Source organism: Xenopus laevis, chromosome 4S, assembly GCF_017654675.1.
Source record: "Xenopus laevis strain J_2021 chromosome 4S, Xenopus_laevis_v10.1, whole genome shotgun sequence".
Classification (NCBI taxonomy): domain Eukaryota; kingdom Metazoa; phylum Chordata; class Amphibia; order Anura; family Pipidae; genus Xenopus; species Xenopus laevis.
The window spans coordinates 76,721,165-76,747,334 of NC_054378.1; the positions used below are offsets into that span (position 1 = coordinate 76,721,165).

A 26,170-nucleotide genomic window follows, 5' to 3' on the forward strand; every position below is an offset into this window, starting at 1 on the left:
TTCCAATGTGGTATTATTTGTATATGTCAGTGAAAGGGTGCTGATCTTACTTGGTCCTATTCTCACGAATACAAATCTGGATTCCCTCTCTCATAAAAAAAAAAAAAATTGTATATATATCCTTGAGAAAGGTCCTCATGTGGGACCGAAACGTCGGATGAGATGTGTGAATAAACCAACACTTGTTTTCACCTAAATAATACAGTGTGCTGATCTTCTTTTCAATATTACTACAAACTTGGTCGTGCACCTCTGGCTTCGTCTATGACTGAGTGCAGGCACTGTCTGACATTATATATATATATATATATATATATATATATATATACACACACACACACGTATGGGATCCGTTATCCAGAAAGCTTTGAATTATATCTGTATTATGTATCGCACCTCTGGCTTCGTCTATTACTGAGTGCAGGCACTGTCTGACATTATATATATATATATATATATATATATATATATATATATATATATATATATATATATATATATATATATATATATATATATATACACACACACACACACGTATGGGATCCGTTATCCAGAAAGCTTTGAATTATATCTGTATTATGTATCGCACCTCTGGCTTCGTCTATGACTGAGTGCAGGCACTGTCTGACATTATATATATATATATATATATATATATATATATATATATATAAAGAGCAAAAAAAGCCAGCACAGCTCGTTTAAAAAGTCTTGTTGCCTGGGTGCTAACAGCAAAATAGTAATGTATATCTGGAAACAGGCGAGCACACACAGGTCTTAATTGAAAAACAAAAGGTGTTTATTAAACAAAAAACTGACGTTTCGGCTAGCACTCTAGCCTTTCTCAAAGTACAAATGCACACTAAAAACCAACCTTTTAAACCCCCAGTGGCGGGAAGGGAGGGAAAGTGATGTCATAGGTCAGGAATGTTAAGTGGATAAACAGTATGCAACAAAAGGGGCGTGGGAGTAAGGTGAAGTGAAACCATCAAAGAAAAAAGGGGAGGTTAATAATATATACATATCAAGGCAAGCAGTAATTGCAGAAAAAGTACATGTTAACATTAATATATACAGAGATTAATAAAAGCTCCAACGCTGACTTGACACAAATAGTGAAATTTAGACAATATCGGTAGTTCGTTACTCAAAGTCAATGCAACATAAAAATATATGAGTTCATAATAGAGATACAAGTCCCTTGACAAAGTAGATGTATAAAGCGATACAAAGTTGTATCTACGCTTGAGGGAAAGAAACATTGTGTGATGTCTGTTAGTTAACGCATTGATCGCCAGGTGGGTCATCATGGAGGGAAATGTCAAGTAGTGACAGATGTAATGGCGGTTCCACAGCGGTTACCTGTATTTGTCGACTGGTCCGGCCGTAAAAGTGCTGGAACGTGGTGTACCTTGTTGTGGGCCGTGAGATCCATCAGATCAGAGGCAGGAGATCGGTAGCGTGATGCGCCTTAGAGTGCGCAGCGGTGTGGAACATCCAGTGGTGCTGCGGCTGTTTGAGAGCTACCGTGGATATCAGTCGGGGAAACAGCAGAGAGGTTTCGCTTGTATTCAAGGCGTGGAGTCCGCGGGAATGGTCATTATGGAGATGAAGTAAGGGGTGTGGTATTAGCAATAGATCTGGTGTAGTTCAGGCTGGCTGTAAACTCAATGTGAAGGTGAGCGTCGCTAGGGCCTGGAAGGATAGCAACGAGATCAAGTTCAAGGATCAAAGTTCAAAGTTCACTTATTTCTAACAGGAGAAAAATAATCACAAAGTAATAGATAACAGGATCACAACTAGCGATCTACAGGTATTAGGTACGGAACTGAATGGGGAATAGTCTGCTGTGAATAAAAGGGAGATGAATGTGTATCGTGCTGCAGGCTCATGATAATTGCGAGGGGAGGTACACATAAGGAAGGAACATAAGGAAGGGTGGGTATGGGTACGTATCGGCAGTGGCAGAAAGTGGCGAGGCGATGGTACGTGCTCCTGAGCTGATGATACGTGCTCCTGAGCTGAGGCGGAGTCTGTCCGAGTGGCTAGAAAGCAAGCCAACGGTAATGCCAAGTGATGCTGTTAAAGTAGATGGCTCAACCTAAATTTGGCTAGACCATTATTTTTAATAAAGGTTATGGTGAAAGAGCCAGGTTTAAATATGGTAGGTCCTGGGGGACATGTTCAAAGAGAACCAGCATCTGTAACCTGAAGTGCACTGGGCAAGGGGTCCGGTCATCCACCTTGAGATCGCAGGGGCATTCAGACACGTGACCCTCCCGAGTAATATGCACGACTGGAAGTGTATCATTGGGGGTACATCCACCTAGCTGCAAATAGGGTCTAAGAGACCACAAGGAATGCCTCATATGTGCCAGAAGCCAGAGCATGGGGGGTATTGGAAAGACAGGGGGTGGGTAACAAACAGGGGAAACTAACACAGGGTAGAGGGAAACTAACGCATGGTAAAGGAAAAACCAGTGGGGTCGCAGTTAATCATGTCTGGCAGCAATCGATGTAGCATATAGTTGTGTGTATCAGGTAAACATATTGAAACTATCAACAGAAATGCATGGTTAAGATTATTATGACTGTTCAGAAAAATGGAGCATATGAGATCATCTCATTAAGTCCTTTGGGGTTCAAGGTATCCAGACGGTGTATCCATTTGAGCTCAAGTTGTAGTAACCGCCGTTCTCGGTCGCCCCCTCGTGCCAGGGGCGGGACATGGTCAATAATCATGCTCCTAAGGGACGCTAAGGTATGTCTATTGGAGACAAAATGTTGAGAGACCGGGGTGTCTCCTGAGCCCTTTTGTAATGCTGTCCGTATGGAGGAGCGGTGATTGGCCATGCGGTCTCGAAAGGTGGTGATAGTCTTGCCCACATATAAAAGTCCGCATGGACATTTGATGATGTAGATGACAAACTTGGTGGTGCAAGTGACCCGATGTTGGATCACAACGTGATTGCCAGAATGTGGATGGGTGAACGAGGAGCCTGTGATCAGTTGTCTGCAGGTGGTGCAGTCAGAGCAGCGGTAGCACCCGGCTCTGGGGGTTGACAGCCAGGTCGAAGTCTTGGAGGTGTCATAGCAGGGTGTGGGGTCAGTCTTGACCAGCAGATCTCTCAAAGAAGAGCCACGTTTGATCTCGTTGCTATCCTTCCAGGCCCTAGCGACGCTCACCTTCACATTGAGTTTACAGGCAGCCTGAACTACACCAGATCTATTGCTGATACCACAACCCTTACTTCATCTCCATAATGACCATTCCCGCGGACTCCACGCCTTGAATACAAGCGAAACCTCTCTGCTGTTTCCCCGACTGATATCCACGGTAGCTCTCAAACAGCCGCAGCACCACTGGATGCTCCACACCGCTGCGCACTCTAAGGCGCATCACGCTACCGATCTCCTGCCTCTGATCTGATGGATCTCACGGCCCACAACAAGGTACACCACGTTCCAGCACTTTTACGGCCGGACCAGTCGACAAATACAGGTAACCGCTGTGGAACCGCCATTACATCTGTCACTACTTGACATTTCCCTCCATGATGACCCACCTGGCAATCAATGCGTTAACTAACAGACATCACACAATGTTTCTTTCCCTCAAGCGTAGATACAACTTTGTATCGCTTTATACATCTACTTTGTCAAGGGACTTGTATCTCTATTATGAACTCATATATTTTTATGTTGCATTGACTTTGAGTAACGAACTACCGATATTGTCTAAATTTCACTATTTGTGTCAAGTCAGCGTTGGAGCTTTTATTAATCTCTGTATATATTAATGTTAACATGTACTTTTTCTGCAATTACTGCTTGCCTTGATATGTATATATTATTAACCTCCCCTTTTTTCTTTGATGGTTTCACTTCACCTTACTCCCACGCCCCTTTTGTTGCATACTGTTTATCCACTTAACATTCCTGACCTATGACATCACTTTCCCTCCCTTCCCGCCACTGGGGGTTTAAAAGGTTGGTTTTTAGTGTGCATTTGTACTTTGAGAAAGGCTAGAGTGCTAGCCGAAACGTCAGTTTTTTGTTTAATAAACACCTTTTATTTTTCAATTAAGACCTGTGTGTGCTCGCCTGTTTCCAGATATATATATATATATATATATATATATATATATATATACACACACACACACACACACACACACACATATGGGATCCGTTATCCAGAAAGCTTTGAATTACGGAAAGGCTGTCTCCCATATACTACATTATAATCAAATAATCCAAATATTTATAAACGATTCCCTTTTCTTCTGTAATAATAAAACAGTAGCTTGTACTTGATCCAAACTAAGATATAATGAATCCGCATTGGAAGCAGAACCAGCCTATTGGGTTTATTTGTTTATTTAATTTTACATGATATATAGAGCAGCGTGTATGGCCCGCACACCCTGACAATAGTCGAAACCTGGGTGCTCATGCATGCAAAGTTCATAGAAGGTATAAAGTGATGGCACTAGCAGGATTTGTATCTCCAAAAAAAAACAAATGAGGGGAAAAAGAAAATAATAATAATAAACTTTTTCTTTTTACCCTGATTTGTTTTTTTGAGATACAAATCCTGCGAGTGCCATCACTTTATACCTTATATATATATATATATATATATATATATATATATATATATATATATATATATATATATATATATATATATATATATATATATAGCATCAAAGTTAGCCGGCACTCACGTTATATAAAAAAAGTGCCTGGGTGCAGTCATAAAATGTAGAATGATTGAACGGCAATGTCCAAACTAACACGACTTAAAACGTGAAAAAGTTATTTATTGAAAAGTATATATCTGTTTATTTTCAATAAATAACTTTTTCATTTTTTAAGTTGTGTGTGTGTGTGTGTATATATATATATATATATATAAATATATATTATTTTTTTTCAAAAAGCTGTTTGATTTAAGATGAATTCTCCAAAGACACCCTTATTAGACTACTGTGAAAAAATGATTGCAGAAATATTTATGGTTTATAAGCAGAGTTATCACGCTTGTTGCTTGCCCCCCAATTTGAAGTTCCATGGTTGAGTGTCACTCATTTAAAAACATTGAGGTAGAGGTATAATTTTTACAGTTTATGCCAACTATATATACATTTATTCTTTGTAAAAATGGCAATAGTTTGTACTTTAATAAACTAGCATGAATAATTGTTGATGACAAAACAATTCTAATGATTTTTTCAAGTTGCTTAGCCTTAAAGGGATTCTGTCATGATTTTTATGGTGTAGTTTTTATTTCTAAATTACACTGTTTACACTAATAATTCACTATACAATATAAAATTTAATTCCTGAACCAAAAAGTATATATTTTATTAGTTGTAATATTGGTGTGTAGGCAGTCATCTGAGGTCATTTTGCCTAGTCATGAGCTTTCAGAAAGAGCCAGCTTTAGGAGTGAACTGTTTAAGGTAGGCTTGTTTCTCCTACTAAATGGAACGTGTCGCAATGGGACCTGGATTTTACTATTGAGTGTTGTTCTTCGATCTACCATGGAGCTGTTATCTTGTGTTAGGGATCTGCTATCTGTTTACCTTTCAACTGTTCTGTTGTTAGGCCACTGGGGGGGGGAGGAAGGGGGTGATATAACTCGAATTTGCAGTACAGCAGTAAAGAGTGTCTTAAGTTTATCGGAGCACAAGTCACATGACCGGGGCAGCTAGGAAACTAACAATATGTCTATCCCCATGTCAGATTTCAAAATTAAATATAAAAAATATGTTTGTTCTTTTGAGAAATGGATTCAGTGCAGAATTCTGCAGCAGCACCATTAACTGATGCGTTTTGATAAAAACAGTTTTTCCCATGACAGTATCCCTTTAACAGTGACGATTAAAGGTGTAGGCAGGTCAGAGTATGGAGTTACTTACCCTGGCCCAGTAGCGAAATGCCAAAACAAGTGGGATGAGAACAGGCTCCAGTTTGCCTATAGCTTCTAGGAATTCAGTGGTAAGGCACGCTGTGTCATTTCCAGCACTCACTTTACAGGTCAACCCACTAAAAAGTATCAATCGGTCATATATCTGTATTATGTATCGCACAGAGATTTTTTTTAGCACCCTCTACATTAATAAGCAACTTAATATTATCATATTTAAATAAAGCACTGGCCACACATAACCACTAATTATTTTCCATCTGCTTTGGACACAGAAGCACTAGAAGCAATCAAGGGAAGCCTTATTCTGGATTTATTATCACTATGTATTGCAGCAGTTCCCAAACTAAGGGGCACAATAATATTGATGGAAATTCTGTCAAAGGATTCTTTTGCCATTGTGAGACAAACTGGAGACTGCATCAGATTTTATTTTATTTTTTTTCCTTTCCTTGATTCACCTAGATGTTATACAAACTTTTGAACTAGAACGCATGTATTAAACAGTTATGCAGTTGCAGTTAAAGCAAAAGCATTACTAAAGGAGGTCATACATACAAAGGCTAGGTGTAAAATTAAGGGATGTCCTGATAAGAGAGAAGTGAGGCACATTTAGCTTTACATCTACCACAACATATACAAAGCTCAGAATGGGGCATAAGCAAATACAATGTTCAGTACACATTTCCTCACAAAGTCAGAGAGGTATACCTTCATTCTAATGAAAACATACAGTATGTTTAGGATCATTGTGAGCCAATGCACAGGCATATACTATCTACTCACTTTTTAACCATGTCAGCAGCCTACTGTAAATCTTGTTCTTTGTTTCACCCAAAGTAGTTACCTCCTATCCAGAATAAGCTGGAGCTACAACTACAAATTTAGAGTATCTAAATGACCATGTGAACCTAGCCTTCGTTATGTCTGATTCTGAAAAGATGCATGGGTAAAATCAATTCCAATAACATTTGACTGCAGCTATATAATAAAATGGTCTAAATTGATTACCATACCTTTTTTTGTCCTTGCAAAACACAACAGGAACCTTTGCATGGAAATCAGACTCTACCTCTGTATAGCAAACTACAGATAAAAGATAAAACTGTTTTAATTACTGAACTATGAAGATAAACTCATACCAGTGTTCAACAGATAAACTCGATTTCTATATAGAATGAGATAAAATCAGTTTGCTCAAGCAACAACAAAACAGCATAATTGTTTATTAGTGAGAGGATTGCAATAATTATTAAGAAACGACAAAGCAAATGCAGATTAATAGCTATTTCAGCTATTTTGCGAAAACAAAAGTAGATGAATGTGATTAGCTTTGAGGTGGAAGTATGAAGTGATTGGCCAGATAAATTAATGCATCAGCGAATTGCTTTTTGAGGGATATGAAAGTGGCAGCAGTAAAAAACTTTTTGGAAAAGCTAAAAAGTAGGTAAAGCGAAGGATCAAAGTAGAAACAAACCTTTCGTTTTTTTAGGTTCCATAAAATTACAATATAATTTTAAAATCAGACCCGAACTAACCAATCTAGAAACTGCTGCTTACAGGCTGCTGTAAGCTGCCACAAACCAGCAATTTATATTGGTGGTATTTTTTGGACTTGAAGTGGCAAGGTCTACTGACTGCATTTCTAGAGCAAAGTTGAGTAAACAGAAAACACAGCCTTGCTCCTATCATTCATAACTGCCAATGCACCATTCTTTGGCTGATGAAATTCACACACACACACACGCACTTAGGGGCAAAATTATGAAGGGTCGAATTTCCAGTTCATTGGAGTTATTTAAAATGCCCATGAAATTGAAATTTGATCAACTGCAATTTATTAAAAAATTTGAATTTTTGAAACTCGGGTGAATGGAATCGACATGCAATCTTGAATTGAATTCGATTCGAAACTTGAATTTCAGGAAGGCAGCAAACAACTCCAAAATGATCCCAGGACATCCCCCATAGGCTAAAATAGCAATTCGGCAGGTTTAAGGTGGAGAATAGTTGAATTCAAGTTCTTAAAGGGCCAGTGTATGATGAATTTCGAATTCTAATTTTTTTAAAAACTCAAATTGGATTTTAACAATTCCCTAGTTGGATTTGACAGTTTTGGCCCTGAATAAAACTGGAAAATAAAGATAAATCTGCCCCATACTGTTTTTATTGATAGATACAAGGTTCAGTAAAGCCTCTCAATGAGGACAGAATGTTCAGATAAACAGGTGTTCCACGAGGATAGCTGGAAACACTTCGGTACAACAAAAAATCTTATGGAACCTAAAAAAATGAAAGGTTTGTTTCTACTTTACATTACCTAGTTTTTAGCTTTTTCAAAAAGTTTTTTTTACTACTGCCACCTTCATATCCCTCAAAAAGCAATTTGCTGATGCATTCATTTATCTGGCCAATCACTTCACACTTCCACCTCAAAGCAAATCACATTCATCTACTTTTGTATTTCAAAATAGCTACTAATCTGCATTTGCTTTGTATTTTCTTAATAATTATTGCAATCCTCTCACTAACAAAATTTCTGGACAAAATATTGTGCAGACGAAAAAGTACTTACCACAGTTTTTTAAAATGTCAAGTACTTGAATTAATACATCTGGTTGGTTCATCTGAAAAGATCACAGTAAAACCACAGGGTCAAAAGCAGAATATATTAAATTTATAAATATATTCAATTACTTAAAAGGGTGGTTCACCTTCAAACCACTCGTTGTTTTCAAATAGATCACCAGAAAGAACGACTTTCCATATTCTATGTGTGACCGTTATTTTAATATTGAAGTGTCAAGTGTCTTTTACACATTCTGAAGCAGTTCTGGGAGGGGGGCCCTGTAAACTGTTCTTAATTGATACATTTAGTTGATACATTTCTTAGCTTTGTCCCTGCTGAGCAAAATCTCTGGGTTTCATTACAGGCAGCTGTTAGAATTGATACAATACTTGCTAATACTCCAGAGATGCTGATGAGAAATGAATCAACTAAATGTTGCAAAATTGTAACTGTTCAGAGTCTGCACCTGAATTACTGAGCTGCCAGACAAACACCAGAGACAAGAACATTTAACTTTAAACTTGGATTTTGGAAAAAACAGTAAAATAATGGAAAGTAATTGAAAAAAGTCTTTATTTCTGGGGAACAATCAGAAAACAACTGAACTGAAAAAAGTGTTTGGAAGGTGAACAACCCCTTTAAAACAATACCTGTGCCACATATTTTTGTGCCTATGCCTTTGTGCCTGTGGACATATGCACCCAAAACAAAATAATAGCCAGTCAGGCAACGCATTTAAGAAACATTTGAAGGTTTGTGGTAAGTAGAGTAGTTAACCCATAAATTATTATATATTATTATTTTCCTTTCTTTTACCCTTATAAATGTAGGGGCAAAAAAGCATAGTGGCAATAATGAACTGAATTCCATGTTTTGGAATACTGCCACTGACTACATGAGGTAACCTTGTAGTAATAAAAGTCCAAAATTCTGTGTGAAATGTAACGTGGTGCTCAATCTGGTAACTCTGCTTCTCAAAAGTTTCATAAATCGGTATGTATATCAGGAAAAATCAGACGGCACTTGCAACAGCAATTGTGCTAAATGCTTTTCACGCATTATTGAGATCTCCACACGTTTCGGGGGTTCCTCGCCCTTTCTCAAGAGCTCTCATTTGTGCTTTATTGACATCAGTGGGTATATATATCAGGAAAACTTAGAGGGCAATCACAACAACAATTATGCTAAATCCTTTTAATGTTTTATTTAGATCTCCACACAACGTTTCAGGGGTTCGCCTCCCATTCACTAGAGAAAGGAACCCCGAAACATTGTGTGGAGAAATATGTCATGGAGCAAGACGAATCTGGTAGCTGCAGTAGCAGAAACAGCCAGTAACTACAGGACTAACACTCTTTGTGCAGTTATGCAGAGGTTTTGAGCTCCACATACACCCCCAACAATATAATAATAAATAAGCCACATGGTCTCAGGGCAATGACACATGGAAGATTTGTTGGCCATGTTAAAAAAATCAATACTGTGGGCATCAAATCTCTCCGAAAATGCATTGCCGTTTACTAACCTTGTAAATTAAATTACTTGCCGTGATTCGCCTTAATCACAAAGAAATGTGAGAGCAGACATTTTCCTGTGATAAGCCGATCAGTAAAGTTGTGGTATTGACCAAAGTGTATGTTTTTATATGTAGAGGGCATACAGTAAATGGCTGATGTATGTTAGCTGTGGCAGCTGCTAATTACCCTGTGTAACCTGTATATATTTGCAGTTTTTGATACACATTCCCTCAGCAAATATATGCCAAATGTCTAATGAACTGATTTACGAGAAAAGTGTAAGGATGCTTATAGCCCAGATTTTGTTTCCTTATGTAAAAGTAAACAAGCATGGCATGTAAATAGTTCTTGGTTTACAAACAAATGAAATGTGGACTATAAAAATATACCTACCTTCCTGGGAAACTTAACATCTATATTAATGTCGCTTGATTTAAATGCAAATCTAGTTAAAGAAGATCCATACATTTTGAGGGAGCACTCTGCAAATAAAAATAAATACAATTACAGAAGTATAAAAAAAAATAGATTCCTGAAAACTTTTACAAATCTTCAAACCCAATTATAATGTGAGCATGCAATGGACATAGTGATGTGACCACATTATACTTCTTTGCATCTATATTGCTGGTAGGCAGAACTGTGCTTCATGCAGAATTGAGGACCAATGTTTCAAAGAAAACATGAAGCAGTTACAGGTTATGAAACAACATTTTCTGCAAAGGTTAAGAAAAGGTATACTTTAATAAAATTGCACACCACCCTCATGCCTGTTCTAACCCTAGTTTCAGCCTCCTGCTCCAGCACAACAGCATACATATGGGATGGGAGCATAAATTAAAAGTATTTTAATAACACTAAAGGAATTGTAAAAAGTCACAATTAAAAGGCAAGTTTGTAATAAGTTCTCTCAAAAAGTCACATATGTATTTCCTATTAACCTTTTCTTGTACGTTTTCTACACTTTTTTTTTTTTTTTTTAACATCTTCTAATACAGGTAATAATCCCATAAACAGTCTAGTACCAGAATAAACAATACAAATGCAGTACCAGGTAATTTAATTTGAATAATCGTTTCCATGGATTTAACGATTTCTTGCCGTAACAAGAAGTCCTCCTGCGAAACCCCATTTTCTTTTGCTGCATCCATCAGGGCCAGTCCCAAAGCAGATATTTGGGCAGGAGTTGGTGGTGGAAGAGCACGCAGCTCATTCTCTTCCTGTTTCTCCTGTTTGGGAGAAAGTCAAAGCATTACAGAAACACCAAATAACACTTTTTTTTAAAAAATGCAACATATAAAAATATAGATTTACTAATAAGCCATGAAAAGCCATATAAAAACAATAAAAACAAACTAATTTTTTCATAAATCTGCTAATACCCAGTTTAATGTATCACATGAATGATGCACTAAATACCAATACAAAATTATCTTTGCCCATCTTAAATAATATAAAACAAAAAAACAGGATGATTATTGTAGTTCTATTAGAGCAGTTCTTTTCCTTAACTTAAAGGGGTGGATCACCTTTAAGTTAACTATTAATATGTTATAGAATGGCCAGTTCTAAGCAAATTTAAATTGGTCTTCATTATTTATTTTTTTATAGTGTTTTAATTATGTCGTTTTTTTCTGATTCTTTCCAGTTTTCAACAGGGGGTCACTGACCCCATCCAAAAACAAATGCCCTACTTTTTATTACTCATCTTTCTATTCAGGTTTTCTCCTATTCATATTCCAGTTTCTTATTCAAATCAATGAATAGTTGCTATGGTAATGTGGGCCCTAGCAATTAGACTGCTTGGATTGCAAACTGCAGAGCTGCTGAATAAAAAGCCAAATAACTAAAAAAACACAAATAATAAAAAAAAAATGAAAAACAATTGCAAATTGTCTCAGAATATTACTCTCTACATCATACTAAAAGTTAAAGGAATACTAACATCAAAAATGAAATTTTTTTAAAGTAATGAAAATATCCTTTAGTGTTGCCCTGCATTGTAAAACTGATCTGTTTGCTTCAGAAACACTACTATAGTTCATATAAACAAGCTGCTGTGTAGCAATGGTGGAAATTAAAATAAGGCTATATGGCACAGGTTAAATAGTGGATAACAGATAACATTATGTTCTACGTAGCTTATCTGCTATCTGCTGTGTAACCTTAGCCGTTTCTCCTTTGAATGGCTGCCCCCATTGCTACACAGCAGCTTATTTATATAAACAATAGTAGTGTTTCTGAAGCAAAAGCAGCAGTTTTATCAGTGCAGGGCAACACTACATTATATTTTTATTATTTTAAAACAATTTAAAACATTTTTGATGTCACTGTTCCTTTAACTCAAAGGTGGACAACCCCATTAAGCTAACAGAGGTATAGACAGTGGGAATAGCTTTCCATTCATGCAAGATATAATTAACTTAAAGCATTGAAAGTCTTAAGCTATCTTATGTGACATTCTTTTATGAAAAAGGAAAACAATTCTGTTGCATAGTCAAAATCCCCACTTATCCCCCTCACAAGCCCCACCTTGTGCAGGAGTGAGAGATTAATGGTTAAATATGTATGGACTTTACACACTGTTTCATAGTTATTTTAACCCATTGTTACAGATTTCTCCGGGTTGTTCAGGTTAGTCAGATGATCAGGGCAGTACTCTACTGTTTTTGCATCACACATCTTTCCATCTGTTATTCCAAAATCCTCAATCACTACAGGTAAAAGCAGACCAACATCATGATGCTTTGACCACTGTACACATAGGTCAACCATATTAAAGGGAATGTAAAATAAAAAAATTATAGCCTATTTCCAGGGTCTCCAGCTAAAAAGCCTGTGGCTATGAAAATATGTCTTTTAGAGAGATTGAAGACAAAAGAAGAACTGAGCTGCAGACAAACATATATTTGATAAAAAAAGTACTGGCCTGGAATCCTTCCCCCTCTTTTCCCCTAAATCAGTTCCAATTCAGCTGACGCACACTCCTCGGACACCAGACTATAGACAGGCACTGAATCCATTTCCATAATAGCAGTTGAAAAGGAATATTGATACTAACATTCTATTCATATGAATAACAAATTAGGAATGTTAGGATAATACCTATATGATATTGCATTAACATTATGACTATGTGCAGTCCTAATGAAAAAAATACACCTCGTAGGACTATCTTTTATGTGAAGCTGAATGGAACATTACTATTAAATTTCAATAAAAATAAATATTATTTAAAAAAACAGTACTGATTGTGTAATTGAAGTATATTGCAAACATGCTTCCTTTTAGGTGGAGACCCAGAAAATAGAGTATAATTTTTTGCCTTTACAGCCCCCTTTAAGACCTCTAAATATCACAGAAGAGGGTAATATAAAACAAGCCAAAACCAAAAAGAAACGCATCTGGCGTTAACCAAGATGCATGAAGCGGTTGTAGCAAACACATGGTTTTATAGTGTAATGACTCCAAGATAGAGATTGGCCAAATTCACTTTAAATCAATATATGATGAGAACCTGTTTGAGTTTGTTAAAAAGAACTGAAAGGTATCTTTCAGACTGACAACAATGCCAAAACACAAAGGGGCAAATTCACTATGTGCCAAAGCGCCTAACGCTAGCGTCAATTCACTAGCGCTGGGAATTTTCGTTACTTCGCAAATTCACTAACGGACGCTGGCGTAACTTCGCTAGTGTAACTTCACACCCTTACGCCTGGCGAATTTGCGCAATGGACGTAACTACGCAAATTCACTAACACGTGCATTGTTCTGAACACTACCTTTTACGCTAGACTTCCTTCGCCACCTCAGACCAGGCGAAGCGCAATAGAGTAGATAGGGATTTCTTCAAAAAAGTTAAAAAAAATTCTAAGTCCCAAAAAATGCTGGCGTTTTTTCTATATTATGGGTGATAGGCTGAAAAAGATCAAAAAAAATTTTGGGGGATCCCCTCCTTCCCCCCTACATTTCCTGACTCATGGCAACTTAACTATACAGTGGGCACATGTGTAGGGCAAAATAAAAATTTTATTTGCTGTTTTGAAGGTTTCCCAGGCATTTGTAGTGCTGCTACATATTCCTCCATTGAAATTTGAATTTGGCGCCGTATGCAAATTAACCATCGGTAGCGCAACTTCGATTCGCTTAGCGAATCAATGCTAGCACAACATCGCAACCTTACGCTACCCCTGAGCGCAACTTCGGATTTTAGTGAATTTGCGGAGCGCTGGCGAAACTACGCCTGACGAAGTGCTGTGAAGTGCGGCGAAGTTACGCCTGGCGCAACTACGAATCTTAGTGAATGTCCCACAAAGAGAACACAAAGTGAATGTCCTAAATCTGGCACAGTAAAAACCTCATGTCAAGCCATTTTAGAATCTGTGGTACTATTTGAAAATTGAAGTGCATAACTGTCATCTGATTGTACTGAACATCCTGGAGTACATATTCCAGGAAGAATGGACTAAAATCACTTGCAAACAGTGTGCAATGGGGGCACATACTAACCCACTAAGTCAGAAAATGTGGCTTGAAAAAATATCACAATGTAAGAATTGAAAACATGCACATTTCATTTTTTTCCCTTACTGCCTCCTCCTGTAGTTGTGCCACTGCAAATGCTGGTTCATACATCCGGAATCTCACAGAACACTAAGACTTTCAATTGGCTATCTGGCTCCTATGCAAACTTCCCATTTGCTGTCCAGCTGAGGTGACAACAACCTAGGTTTTTGATTGACATAACAGATGCTATTGTCGATCAGTTTTTACTGACATCAACGAGAAATGACAATAATAACACTCCAAAAGAAAAATATGCTGCTGCTGAAAACCCAAACACAAAACAGATACCGCGTTGTCAACATTAACAAGGTTAGCAATTTATATACAAGAAGTTGAAAACTTTCACAACCCAGCAGCAGAGAAAACTACTTATGCTCTGTTACAACACTACATTAAGAACAAAGTTTACCAGAATATTCTTTTTGTGCCGTTTCTCCTTAATATGCTTGTGAGCTCCTTGGATGTTCTCGATGTGTACTGTGCAGAGTTTACATAGATACTGGCAGTTGGAGTAGTCAGGAGATCTCTGAAAGAGGTGTAAGGGTGGGGGGCTGGTAAAAATCCTGCAGAATCAGAATGACAATTAACTTGCATTAAGTTGATTGTGCTAAAAGGCCAAGATCTCTTTTTTGCCACCTATTTAGAAAAAACTTTTGTTCTCACAATATATAGCCTGTAGGAGAGTAGTAAAAACAGATAACAATAGCTATGCCTCTATCAGACCTGAAGATAGCTGCCACTTGTAGGAGACCAGAAACAATTTCAATTGGCTCCTACAGGGACACACTTTCTACTTGCACTATAGGAAACCATGAAGCCTATTTTCATCAAGTCAGTTGTCCTGGCGAGCCAAAGGTCAAAGTCAGGTGCGGATAATAATGAAGGCTTGGGGAGGCTAAGCCTCCCCCAACAGTGTCAAACTTCCAGAACAGGTTGACAATGTAGAAAATGTGTCCCTGGTTTACAAACAGACTCACTGCGAGGCTTATTTGGCCATAAGCCAAATCGCCACAAGTAATATCATTTATTTAGGGCAATTACAGGGTTAGTAATCGGAAAAACATTTTTATGGAGATATGTCTTCTGTGGTAGTGTTTTTTTTTTTTTTTTTACGTGAGCAACAAATCTCCCTGTGTGTCATTACCCTTAACAGAACTGTATATTTCCTGATCCTAAGCTAAATAATAACCTTGGTACTTGACAGGTATGCACTTTCAAAAAAACAAAAAAAAACAAACTACAGGTATGGGACCTGTTATGCAAAATGCTTATTTTGGATTATCTGATTCTAATTGAGTCTATGGGAGACAGCCTTTCCGTAAATCGAAGCTTTCTGGATAACTGGTTTCCGGATAACTGATCCCATACCTGTACGAGAAAACCATGGGTCCAGGGAAGGCACTATTCAATTCTTATTCTGTGTTATATGGAGCAATTTTGGATAGATCAGTAAAGACCCCCACAGGCCATTTCCAATTTCCATTCTCAAACGATTGGAACTTGATTCAAAGAATTTTGTTCCCCTGTTCACTTGGTGAAGATATAAAACACTCAAAGTCCTACTGCACGTGAACTGCCAATCACTTTGCTTTGACTTGTATGTGAAGTGCTATATGATGTTGCCCTTCATGGGGCATGATCATGATCACCTCATGCGATAGATGGTAGTGAGGCCATTGCTAATCCACGTCACATGCAATAATGTTACCTTCTCTAGCCGATATATGTAATCACGCTCCAACCTCTCTTCTGCCTGCTTCAGGCCAAGTTCCTGGTCTGCTACAGTTAACTCTTCTGTTGCCATTCCTGTGTCGAAATGAACAGATTCTAAATGAGAGCTGGTGTCTAGGAGAAAATATTCTAGCTGTTATTGTGTTTATCAAAAATATTGCCAAATGTGGATAGCTTAAAGGGACATGACACTGACAGTCTATGAATTGAAAAGTGATTTTTGTTTTTATTGGAGAGGTGCCTGAACAATCTGTTATTAGAAGGGCAGCTTGAACATACATAAATATAAATTAATAGGTGTAATAAATCTGTTTAGGGAGGAAACCCTAAACTTGTACTGCATATTATTACGCACAATGTACAAAAAGTAAATTAGTTGAAAGTAAACCTATATAAGCAATGCAATAACAGATTACTGATCTTATTTTCTCGTATGAGAATAGCAATACTTCTACGGGAACGAGTTTTTTGGTTTACAAGTCATTAGAATAGAGGGTCAGCATAAACTTTCTGTTAAGTACAACCAAAGGAAAAAGAAAGATTTTTTTTTTTTTATCGGTTGTCGCCTACCAGTGTATATAACCTGAAATACTTACAGCTATTAAAAATATAACATACATGACTATTTTACTTAAGCAACTGCATTTATTTGATGCACTGTATACTCACTCAATGCACCATCTGTAGCGGAAGGCTTTTGTTCAGCACCCAATTCTTGTTTTGATTCTTGATTTTCTTGCTTTGGTTCCCGGCAGTTTTCTGTAGGCCCTTGGGGTTGAACAAGACTCTGTTTTTCAATGCTTTCATACTCCTCCTTTGACTTTGAAACTATTTTTTCTGCCTTGACAGTTTGTGGTTGTTTCAATATCCCAGCTGGCAAATGAGATGATTTCTTAGCTCTTGAGTGACTTGGTTCGAAAACATTTGGACCAATGCCTGTCGATCCAGAAGAGAAATTATTTGAGTTTTCTTTACTTGTTTTTGAATCTCCCAAAACTCTACCAGATGGCTCTTCTTGCTTCCCTTTCTTGCCATTGCTTTGAGAGTTTTCACCTAAATCTCTGGTTGCTTTACTTTCAGCTCTGTGTTTGTGCTTCTGACTGCTCACCACTCTGACAACTTTGTTCTCTCCTCGAAATGCACGAGCCTGTGACTTTTTTGCCTCATGATTTACAGGCTTAGAGACACCTTCCATAATTCCTGGCTTGCCTTCACACCATTGGACTATTTACCACAATCTGACACAAATCCCCACTCAAGATAAAGAGCCTGGTAAATAAAAAAATACAATTACAATGAATGACAGAACATTTCTGCTAGCAACCCTACAGTGTACTTAAAAGGTAAATAGACTATTTATAATCAGGTGCATGCTTCATTTGCTTTACTTCTGGCTAGTAGTTCATGGTGAAATTAACTGCCCATATTTTAAACATCTTTTGAGCCAGTCACATGTGCAAATATTCACAGAGTAATACATGAAAGTTTTATATGATGAACCTTATTCTCCTCCCACCACACCTGAATGCACAACAAAAAAAATTCTCAATAAAACAGCTATTAAAAATTATACATTTAGTGACTGAAATTGTTTAAAAAATCCACAAAAATAAAATATTTGATATAGAACAGGGTAGAAACTGGGCACTGCCTTAAACTAGAAGTATAAGAAGGGTCTTAGGGGGTAAATATAGAAACATTTGCCATGGTAATAAAGCCATTAGCTCAGAAAATACATAAAAATTATGATATAAGTGGTGTAGGGGAATAATCCAAAAACCAGAGATCACTTGAAGTGAAAGGGTTAACCAAGTTTATTAGTTATATAATAAACATACACGAGCAACGTGGATCCTGTACTCAAGAGAGACAGACGACAGAACAAAGGTTTGACCAGACATTATATAACCTCTGGTAAACCCACCTTCATGGGTAAAGTATGGGAAGGGAGGTGAAGGAGTACAAGGGAGTTTATTAGTTATATAATAAACATACACGAGCTACGTGGATGAACAAAGTATTGACCAGACATTATTTAATCTCTGGTAAACCCACCTTCATGGGAAAGGTATGGGTGAAGGAGTACAAGGGAGTTATAAGGAGTACATTCAGTGTGCAATTAACTGGTATGGGAAAAATAAAGGAGTAATTGTGTATGTGCTTAGAGATAGGTCTCCTAAGCAAAAATATATAAACAATACATGATAACTGATATGCACCCATTCAGATGTTACACAGTCTTAGGGTAACCTTGAAACAGTTTCTAGAAGGGCCTCAAGGGCACTTTGAAACCATCCAGTCCACTAAGGGAGGCAGGGATCTGCAGGTAGTGTGGCCTGCACAACCCTCCACAGTGGTTTACAGGTGCAGTAATTATGGCAGAAAATTTCACTTTATATAGAAAATATATTTATTCTAAGGGGATTTAGTAAAATCAATCTCTAGTCAAGATCATACTACAACCCCTTTAATGGAACTGGTAAATGGAAAAAAGAAAACCTTACACAAAGAAACTGATGTAGGCAACTTTTTGTCTGCAAAGTTGAAAAACATGAAGGAAATCACTGGTTCTAATGCGCAAAGGTTATTTTCTGATATGAGGACAGCGTTTTATGTAATAAAAAAAGAACTATGCTGTATTGCGCATTGCTTTTAAGTAAGGGAAGGAGACGGTGTTGTGGTTATGCGTTATTTTTTTTACAAAGCATATCAATGTGTCGTTGTAGGTCCCAACGCTGGGATCATAATGGATCTGATACAGGGGGTCGGATTGCGGGACAGCATACACACATAGATGCGGCCCCGACCAGACAGGATTTTTTTTAACCTGCCTGATTGTGATCTGGCAGACTTTCAACCAGATATCGATCGCTGAAGCCTGGTGGATGGCCCCACACACGGGCCAATAAGCTGTCGACTCTGTCTGTCGGCAGCTTTTATTGGCCCGTGTATGGGGGCCTTTAGTTCTGCTCTTCTCAGCCTGTGGGATTTTTTTGTGCTCCCTTCTCCAGCTCCATTGAGCTGCAGGTACATACAGTGGAACGGAGGTAGACCTGAAAATAGGAAAGACGGCAGATTAATGGAGCTGGTGTATAAAAAAAAAAAACAGTCTGTGAGCAGCGGAGCCAACACTCCGTGGGTCCTCAGCCTAAAAGTGGCCATAGAAGTAGAGATCGCCAAACGGCGGATCTCTCCCCGATATGCCCACATTGAAGTGAGTGATATGGATATCATAATGGATCCGATATAGGCTGTCGGATCGCATAGACGCACAGATGTGGCCGCGATCCGACGGGATTTTTTAACCTGCGAGATCGAGATCTGCCTGACGTTCGGCCAGCTTTTATCGGGTCGTGTATGGGGGCCTTAAAGGGGACCTGTCACCCAGACACAAAAAGCTGTGTAAGAAAAGTCCTTTTCATATTAAACATGAAATCCGATTTCTATTTTTTTTTAAAGCATCCATAGCTGTTGTAAGCTCATTTAAAAATCTCAGCTGTCAATCAAATACTCTCTGTCCCTTCTCTATGCCTTAGGCATAGAGACGGGGCAGACAATTACTTTCACTTTCCATTTAGCACTTCCTAGATGTCACTGCTATCCCCACATTCCCCCGTTCTCTTCACTATTTAATTGTGTAGTCAGGGCATGGGGATGGGTCCCCCAGGTCCCCCATTCTGGTGCACAAACAACATTCTGATGCAAGGCTTGCCTTAATAACATTGTCCATAAAATGGCTCCTGCCTGCTTGCTATAATTATGTATTCCCAGACTGAAGGAAACAAGATTTAAATAGTTTACAGTATATAGTGTCATTAAAGTTCAAAGTTTGCTTGACTAATGTGATAAAATAGGATTTTGAATATTTTTTTGGGTGACAGGTCCCCTTTAAGGCAGTAATTTCCAAACTGAGGTGGTAGAGTGGCGGTTCACCTTTAATTTACATACTAAGTTTTAATATGTTGATGATCAATTCTAAGCAACTTTTCAATCGGTCTTCGTTATTTATAGTTTAATTATTTGCCTTTTTCTTTGGACTCTTTCCAGCTTTCAAATAGAAACAAATGCTCTGTGAAGCTACAAGTTTATTGTTATTGCTTCTTTTTATTACTCATCTGTCTAATGCATGGTTGCTACAGTAATTTGCAACAACCCCCACACAAACCATTTGTTTTTAGATGGGGTCAGTGGCAGGCAGATAATTCAAAAACTATTAAAAAGAAAAAATGAAGGCCAATTGAAAAGTTGTTAAGAATTAACCATTTAATAACATACTAAAAGTTAAATGAAAGGTGAGCCACCCCAGGAGATCCAAGTGCAGCAAATAAAATGCAGTTTTTCTCCTATTTCATATTGGAGCCCCACCCCCTCCTCCCAAAAAAGACATTACATGACCTTTAATGGGATTCCCGTCTAAATGTTGGACCTCAGAGTGAGAAAAAAAAGCTTTGACAGCCACTGCTATAATGGCATCCACCTGCATTTCTAGTGTGGAAAAGCACCTTGCTAAAAACAAAAAAAGTAATGGAAAAACAGCAGCAAACAGCATGCTATACAACAATTTCACACACCATTAAAAACCCTCTAAACCTAAAAATACAGTAGGTGGTGTATTTGGCATCTATTTTGTCATTAAAGAGCAAACATGGTATAGTTGGGATCCACTAAAGAGATGAAAACTGCTCTATGTACAGAATGTAGGATAATGGCCCTACTGATCTTATCTGCAATTACAATATATAGTTTTTTTCTTAAGGAAAATATATATATTTTTTTCAGTTCTGATAGAGAGGCACATTTATCAAAGATCGAATTTTCAATACGTGAGTTTTTAAAAACTATTTAACTGATCAAAATTTATTCTTAAAATAGAAACCTGAAATTTCAAATTGAATTCTAATTGAATTAGATCAAACTCGAATCAAGTTTTTTCTCAGTAAAAAACTTGAATATCAGGAAGGCTGTAAACAGCATCAAATTGATCCCTGGACCTCGCCCATTGGCAATTCGGCAGGTTTTTGGTGGCAAATAGTTGAATTTGAATTCTTTAAGGGCCAGAGTATGATAAATCTTGAAAATAAAATTTTTTAAAAAACGTGAATCAAATTTTAATAATTCCCTAGTTGAATGACAGTTTTGATCATAAAAAAATTTGAAAAGTTTTCATCATAAAAAAATTAGAAAATTTGAATTTTCATTTCAACCCTTAATAAATCTGCCCCTAAGTGTACATATACAACAGTACCTTTTACAATAGAAGACTCTTCAGTGCACATTATTTATTATATCTGTTTCGCTTGCTAAATTTAAACACTATTTACACTGGTGGATAATATCTAATTGTAAAGGCCCTCATACAGGGGCCAATCAAAGATGCAGAGTCGGCAACTTATTGGCTCGTGTGTGGGGCCATCCGACTGGATTTTCTGATCGATATCTGGCCGAAAGTCGGGCAGATCTCGGTCGGGCAGGTTAAAAAATCCCGTTGGATTGCGACCGCATCTGTGCGTTTATGCGGTCCCGCGATTCGACCGCCCATATCAGATGCATTATGATCTGATCGTTGGGCCCTAGGGCCCGCGATCGGATCAGCCCGATATCACCCACTTTAATGTGGACATATTGGGGAGAGATCCGCTCGTTTGGAGACATCGCCATACGAGCGGATCTCTACGTCTATGGCCACCTTTAGTTACATACACAGGAACCTTCAACAGGCACTGGCCACTCGTGATACAAATTATATGCAACCTGACCGAATCTGAAACTGTAGGCCTTTATATACTACTTTTAATAAGCCGAAGAAGAAGTTTATGATAAATAGCATATTATTTCCCAAAACAAATCTGTATGAAAGCAGTCAATTGTGCATTTAATTGCAGGGTGCCTAGCTATGATCTAGATTCTAGGTTATATATTCTAGAACACACATACACAGTTCTCATACATCATAACATATCTGCCGAAACTTTCCATTTCTTGAAGACATCTTTATATGTGTATTATTATTTGTATGTAACATTGAAATGTGACGAGGAAAATAGTATGGTAAAAAAGTTGGTAGAGTACGGTCACTGTAGTTAGAATTTCTGTTCTGTGTTGCTGTTTTGACTTTCAGATCAGGAAGCTCTTCTTCTAAAACAAAATTATAGCTACCAATATTCGGAATACTATATGAACAATTAAGACCTGTTTTTCAGCACTCAATAAGCCCAGGGTTCCATTGTTAGCCTGCATCTATTATTTTGTGCCAAATGAATAAAGGCAAATGGAAAAACATGTGGGCGAACAACCACATGACACCAATGCAAAGTACACATTTTACTGCAACATAAAAATGTGAGCCAAGAATAAAGCTTACCTATTATCTAGCAGTAGGCATACAATTCTGCAACACAATCAAAGATTTTGAAATCTAGGGGAAACTACTGTATTGTAAATAAAGAAAAAAGCAAATCACTTTTGCCTGCTGTTAACAAACGTTTGTGTCTGCAGAACCAAGTAGATGGATTTTTAAGTGCTCTATATATAGTACACGCATTATAACAAAGATTTCAAGAAGGTTTCGGAAGACCTACAGCTTTGTTAAACTGAATCCAGTTTATATTCCAGCACAAAACATTATGCAAAACTAAAATAATGAGCCATATACTGTACAGTCACGCAAAGTCAGAAATACATGAGATGGGAAATTGGTGTGTATATACCTGGGGTTTCATTTTATTTATTTTTTTGTACTTATTTGTGATAATCTCTGTAATGTTAGAATTATCTTCTCTTTCTGCCATTATTTACACTTGAGGAGGCTAGTCAAGGCTGTATAAACTTATGAATGGAACAATTAAAGTAATTGTTCACCTTTTACAGGGAGTCATGATTTTTATTGTGTAGTTTGTGTCTAAATTGCACTGTTTTTGCAAACAATTTACTCTACCATATATAATTTAATTCCTGATCCAACAAATGCATTTTTTTTTAGTTGCAACATTGGTGTGTAGGCATCCATGTCAGGTAATTTTGCCTGATCATGTGCTTTAAATGAAGCAGGAAGAGGTGGGACCTTTAGTTTCAGAGGGGGGTCAGCTGGTTGATGAAAACAAAATAAAAGCGCAGATTCTGAATTCATATTTTTCATCTGTCTACACAAATGAGGAACCAGTACGTGAAGGTTTTCTTCTTAATAGTCCCAATTCTAGTAATACAACTAATGATGCATGGTTCACACATGAGGAAATTCAAAAGAGACTAGAACATGTTAAGATTAACAAAGGTCCAGGGCCAGATGGTATTCATCCTAGGGTACTTAGTGAGCTTAGCTCTGTGATTGCCAAACCTCTTTACTTAATTTTTCAGGATTCATTGAGGTCTGGCATAGTGCCGAGAGACTGGCAAATTGCTAATGTGGTGCCTCTATTCAAAAAAGAATCCTGTTCTCAGCCTCAAAATTATAGGCCAGTTAGTCTAACGTCAGTGGTAGGAAAGCTTTTTGAAGGGTTATTAAAGGATAAGATACTGGACTTTATAGCAAATCATAATACTATGAGTGTATGCCAGCATGGTTTTATGCTTAATTGATCTTGCCAGACTAACTTAATTTCTTTTTATGAGAAGGTAAGAAGGGACCTCGATTCTGGGATGGCAGTGGATGTGATTTACTTAGACTTTGCTAAAGCATTTGATACAGTGCCACACAAAAGGTTACTGGTTAAATTAAGGAATGTTGGCCTGGAACATAGTATTTGTACCTGCATAGAGAACTGGCTAAAAGATAAACTACAAAGAGTGGTGGTAAATGGAACATTTTCTAATTGGACCAGTGTTGTTAGTGGAGTACCACAGGGCTCTGTACTAGGTCCCTTGCTTTTCAACTTATTTAATGACCTGGAGGTGGGCATTGAAAGTACTGGTTCTTTTTTTGCAGATGATACTAAATTGTGCAGAACTATAGGTTCCATGCAAGATGCTGCCACTTTGCAGAGTGATTTGTTGGAAAACAGGGAGCAAACTGGAAAATGAGGTTCAATGTTGATAAATGCAAGGTTATGCACTTTGGCAAAAATAATATAAATGCAAGTTATACACTAAATGGCAGTGTGTTGGGAGTTTCCTTAAATGAGAAGGATCTAGGGGGTTTTGTAGATAACAAGTTGTCTAATTCTGGGCAGTGTCATTCTGTGGCAGAGGGATATAAATGAGCTGGAGAGAGTGCAGAGACATGCAACTAAACTGGTTAGAGGCGTGGAAGACTTAAACTATGAGGGTAGACTGTCAAGGTTGGAGTTATTTTCTCTGGGAAAAAAGGTGCTTGCGAGGGGACATGATTATACGTTGCAAGTACATTAGAGGACATTATAGACAAATAGCAGGGGAACGTTTTACCCATAAAGAGGATCACCGTACCAGAGGCCAAACCTTCAGACTAGAAGAAAAGAACTTTCATTTGAAGCAACATAGGGGGTTCTTCACAGTCAGGACAGTGAGGTTGTGGAATGCACTGCCAGGTGATGTTGTGATGGCTGATTCAGTTAATGCCTTTAAGAATGGCTTGGATGATTTTTTGGACAGACAGAATATCAAAGGTTTTTGTGATACTAAACTCTATAATTAGTATAGGTATGGGTATATATAATTTGTGTGAAAGTAGGGAGGGGTGTGTGTATGGATGCTGGGTTTTCATTTGGAGGGGTTGGACTTGATGGACTTTGTCTTTTTGAACCCGATTTAACTATGTTACTATGTAACTATGAAAGAGCCAGCACTTCATGATGGAACTGTTTTTAGACAGGTTATTGTTTCTCCTACTCAGTGTAACTGAAGGAGTCACAGTGGGCTCTGTAAGGCTACAAATTTATAGTTATTGCTATTTTTACTACTCATCTTTCTATTCAGGCCCTCTACTATACATATTCCAGTCTCTTATTCATAGCAATGCAAGGCTGCTAGGGTAATTTAGAACCCTAGCACCCAGACTGTTGAAACTGGAGAGCTACTGGATAAAAATAACTAAAAAACACTAAAAATAAAAAATTAAAACCCACCTGAAAACGGTCTCAGAATTTCATTCTCTACATACTACAAACTAAAATATAATTTAAAAGTGATCAATCCCTAGGTGGATGTGCAGTGCTAAGGCCTGTCATCATAGATGCATTCACCATTTGCTAAAATCAATTTGCAATCTCAAATTGATGTTCTTTTTTTCCCTCATATAATTTTTTCAAAATACCATGATCGCATTCAAAACAAACCAGCAATCCACTGAGAAGTTGCTGTATTAAAAGCTGCTACTTATCTCACAGCCTAAGAGCCCTGACAGATGGGGGCGCTTTTATAAAGTGCCTGAGAATACCTGATTTTGAGTATGCAAAACACTTTACATGAGGCGGTAATCATGTGAAAATGCCTTATTCTGTATTTTGTGTTACATGCAATGATTCCAGTGGGCATGGATGGGCAGTTATTTTCAGCAGCTGTAAAATCTGTCTGTTAGGGCAATAAATGGCTGTAGCTGGGGTGGGGAGTTGTTTATACAGAGGGCTTAATAGTTGCCTGCAGATTTGTTTCAATTGTGCTCAGAAGAACTAAAGACAGAAGGTGGTTTTGATTTAAGATTTCGATTTTGCTCTTTTTAATGCAAGAAATAAATAAAAATAAACACACACCTAATTAACCCTTTAAATGCCACAGATCGTAGAATCTACGTTCTGTGGCAAAGGTACTTGAAATGCCACAGAACGTAGATTCTACGTTCTGCAGCACTTCCGGGTTCAGAAGCGGAGGAGCGGCTGTTAGAGCCGCTCGCTCCGTTCCTGCTCGATCCCCTGCCCCTAGGCAACGAGCAGAGCAGGG

General features: G+C 37.7%; 1 protein-coding gene across 10 annotated transcripts in view; it reads right to left on the minus strand.

Annotated features, from left to right (window-relative positions):
• The window catches only part of tut4.S (terminal uridylyl transferase 4 S homeolog), a 70,421-nt gene that overhangs the window by 36,696 nt on the left and 7,555 nt on the right, over positions 1–26,170 (minus strand). For 6 of the 10 annotated variants that reach the window (XR_005960971.1, XM_041561484.1, XM_041561483.1 and 3 more), the window contains exons 2-9: positions 16,991–17,590; positions 16,299–16,435; positions 15,000–15,116; positions 11,076–11,253; positions 10,418–10,506; positions 8,514–8,565; positions 6,955–7,024; positions 5,931–6,057 (exon numbers count right to left, since the gene is read on the minus strand). Coding sequence is in view for 9 of the 10 variants with exons in the window: in XM_041561484.1 (XP_041417418.1) it covers positions 5,931–6,057; positions 6,955–7,024; positions 8,514–8,565; positions 10,418–10,506; positions 11,076–11,253; positions 15,000–15,116; positions 16,299–16,435; positions 16,991–17,516 (1,296 nt within the window). In the remaining variant the exon portion in view is untranslated. Of the gene's footprint in view, positions 1–5,930; positions 6,058–6,954; positions 7,025–8,513; positions 8,566–10,417; positions 10,507–11,075; positions 11,254–14,614; positions 14,750–14,999; positions 15,117–16,298; positions 16,436–16,990; positions 17,591–26,170 lie in introns of those variants that run through there. The other 4 variants (XM_041561480.1, XM_041561482.1, XM_041561481.1 and 1 more) reach the window with 4 other exon arrangements.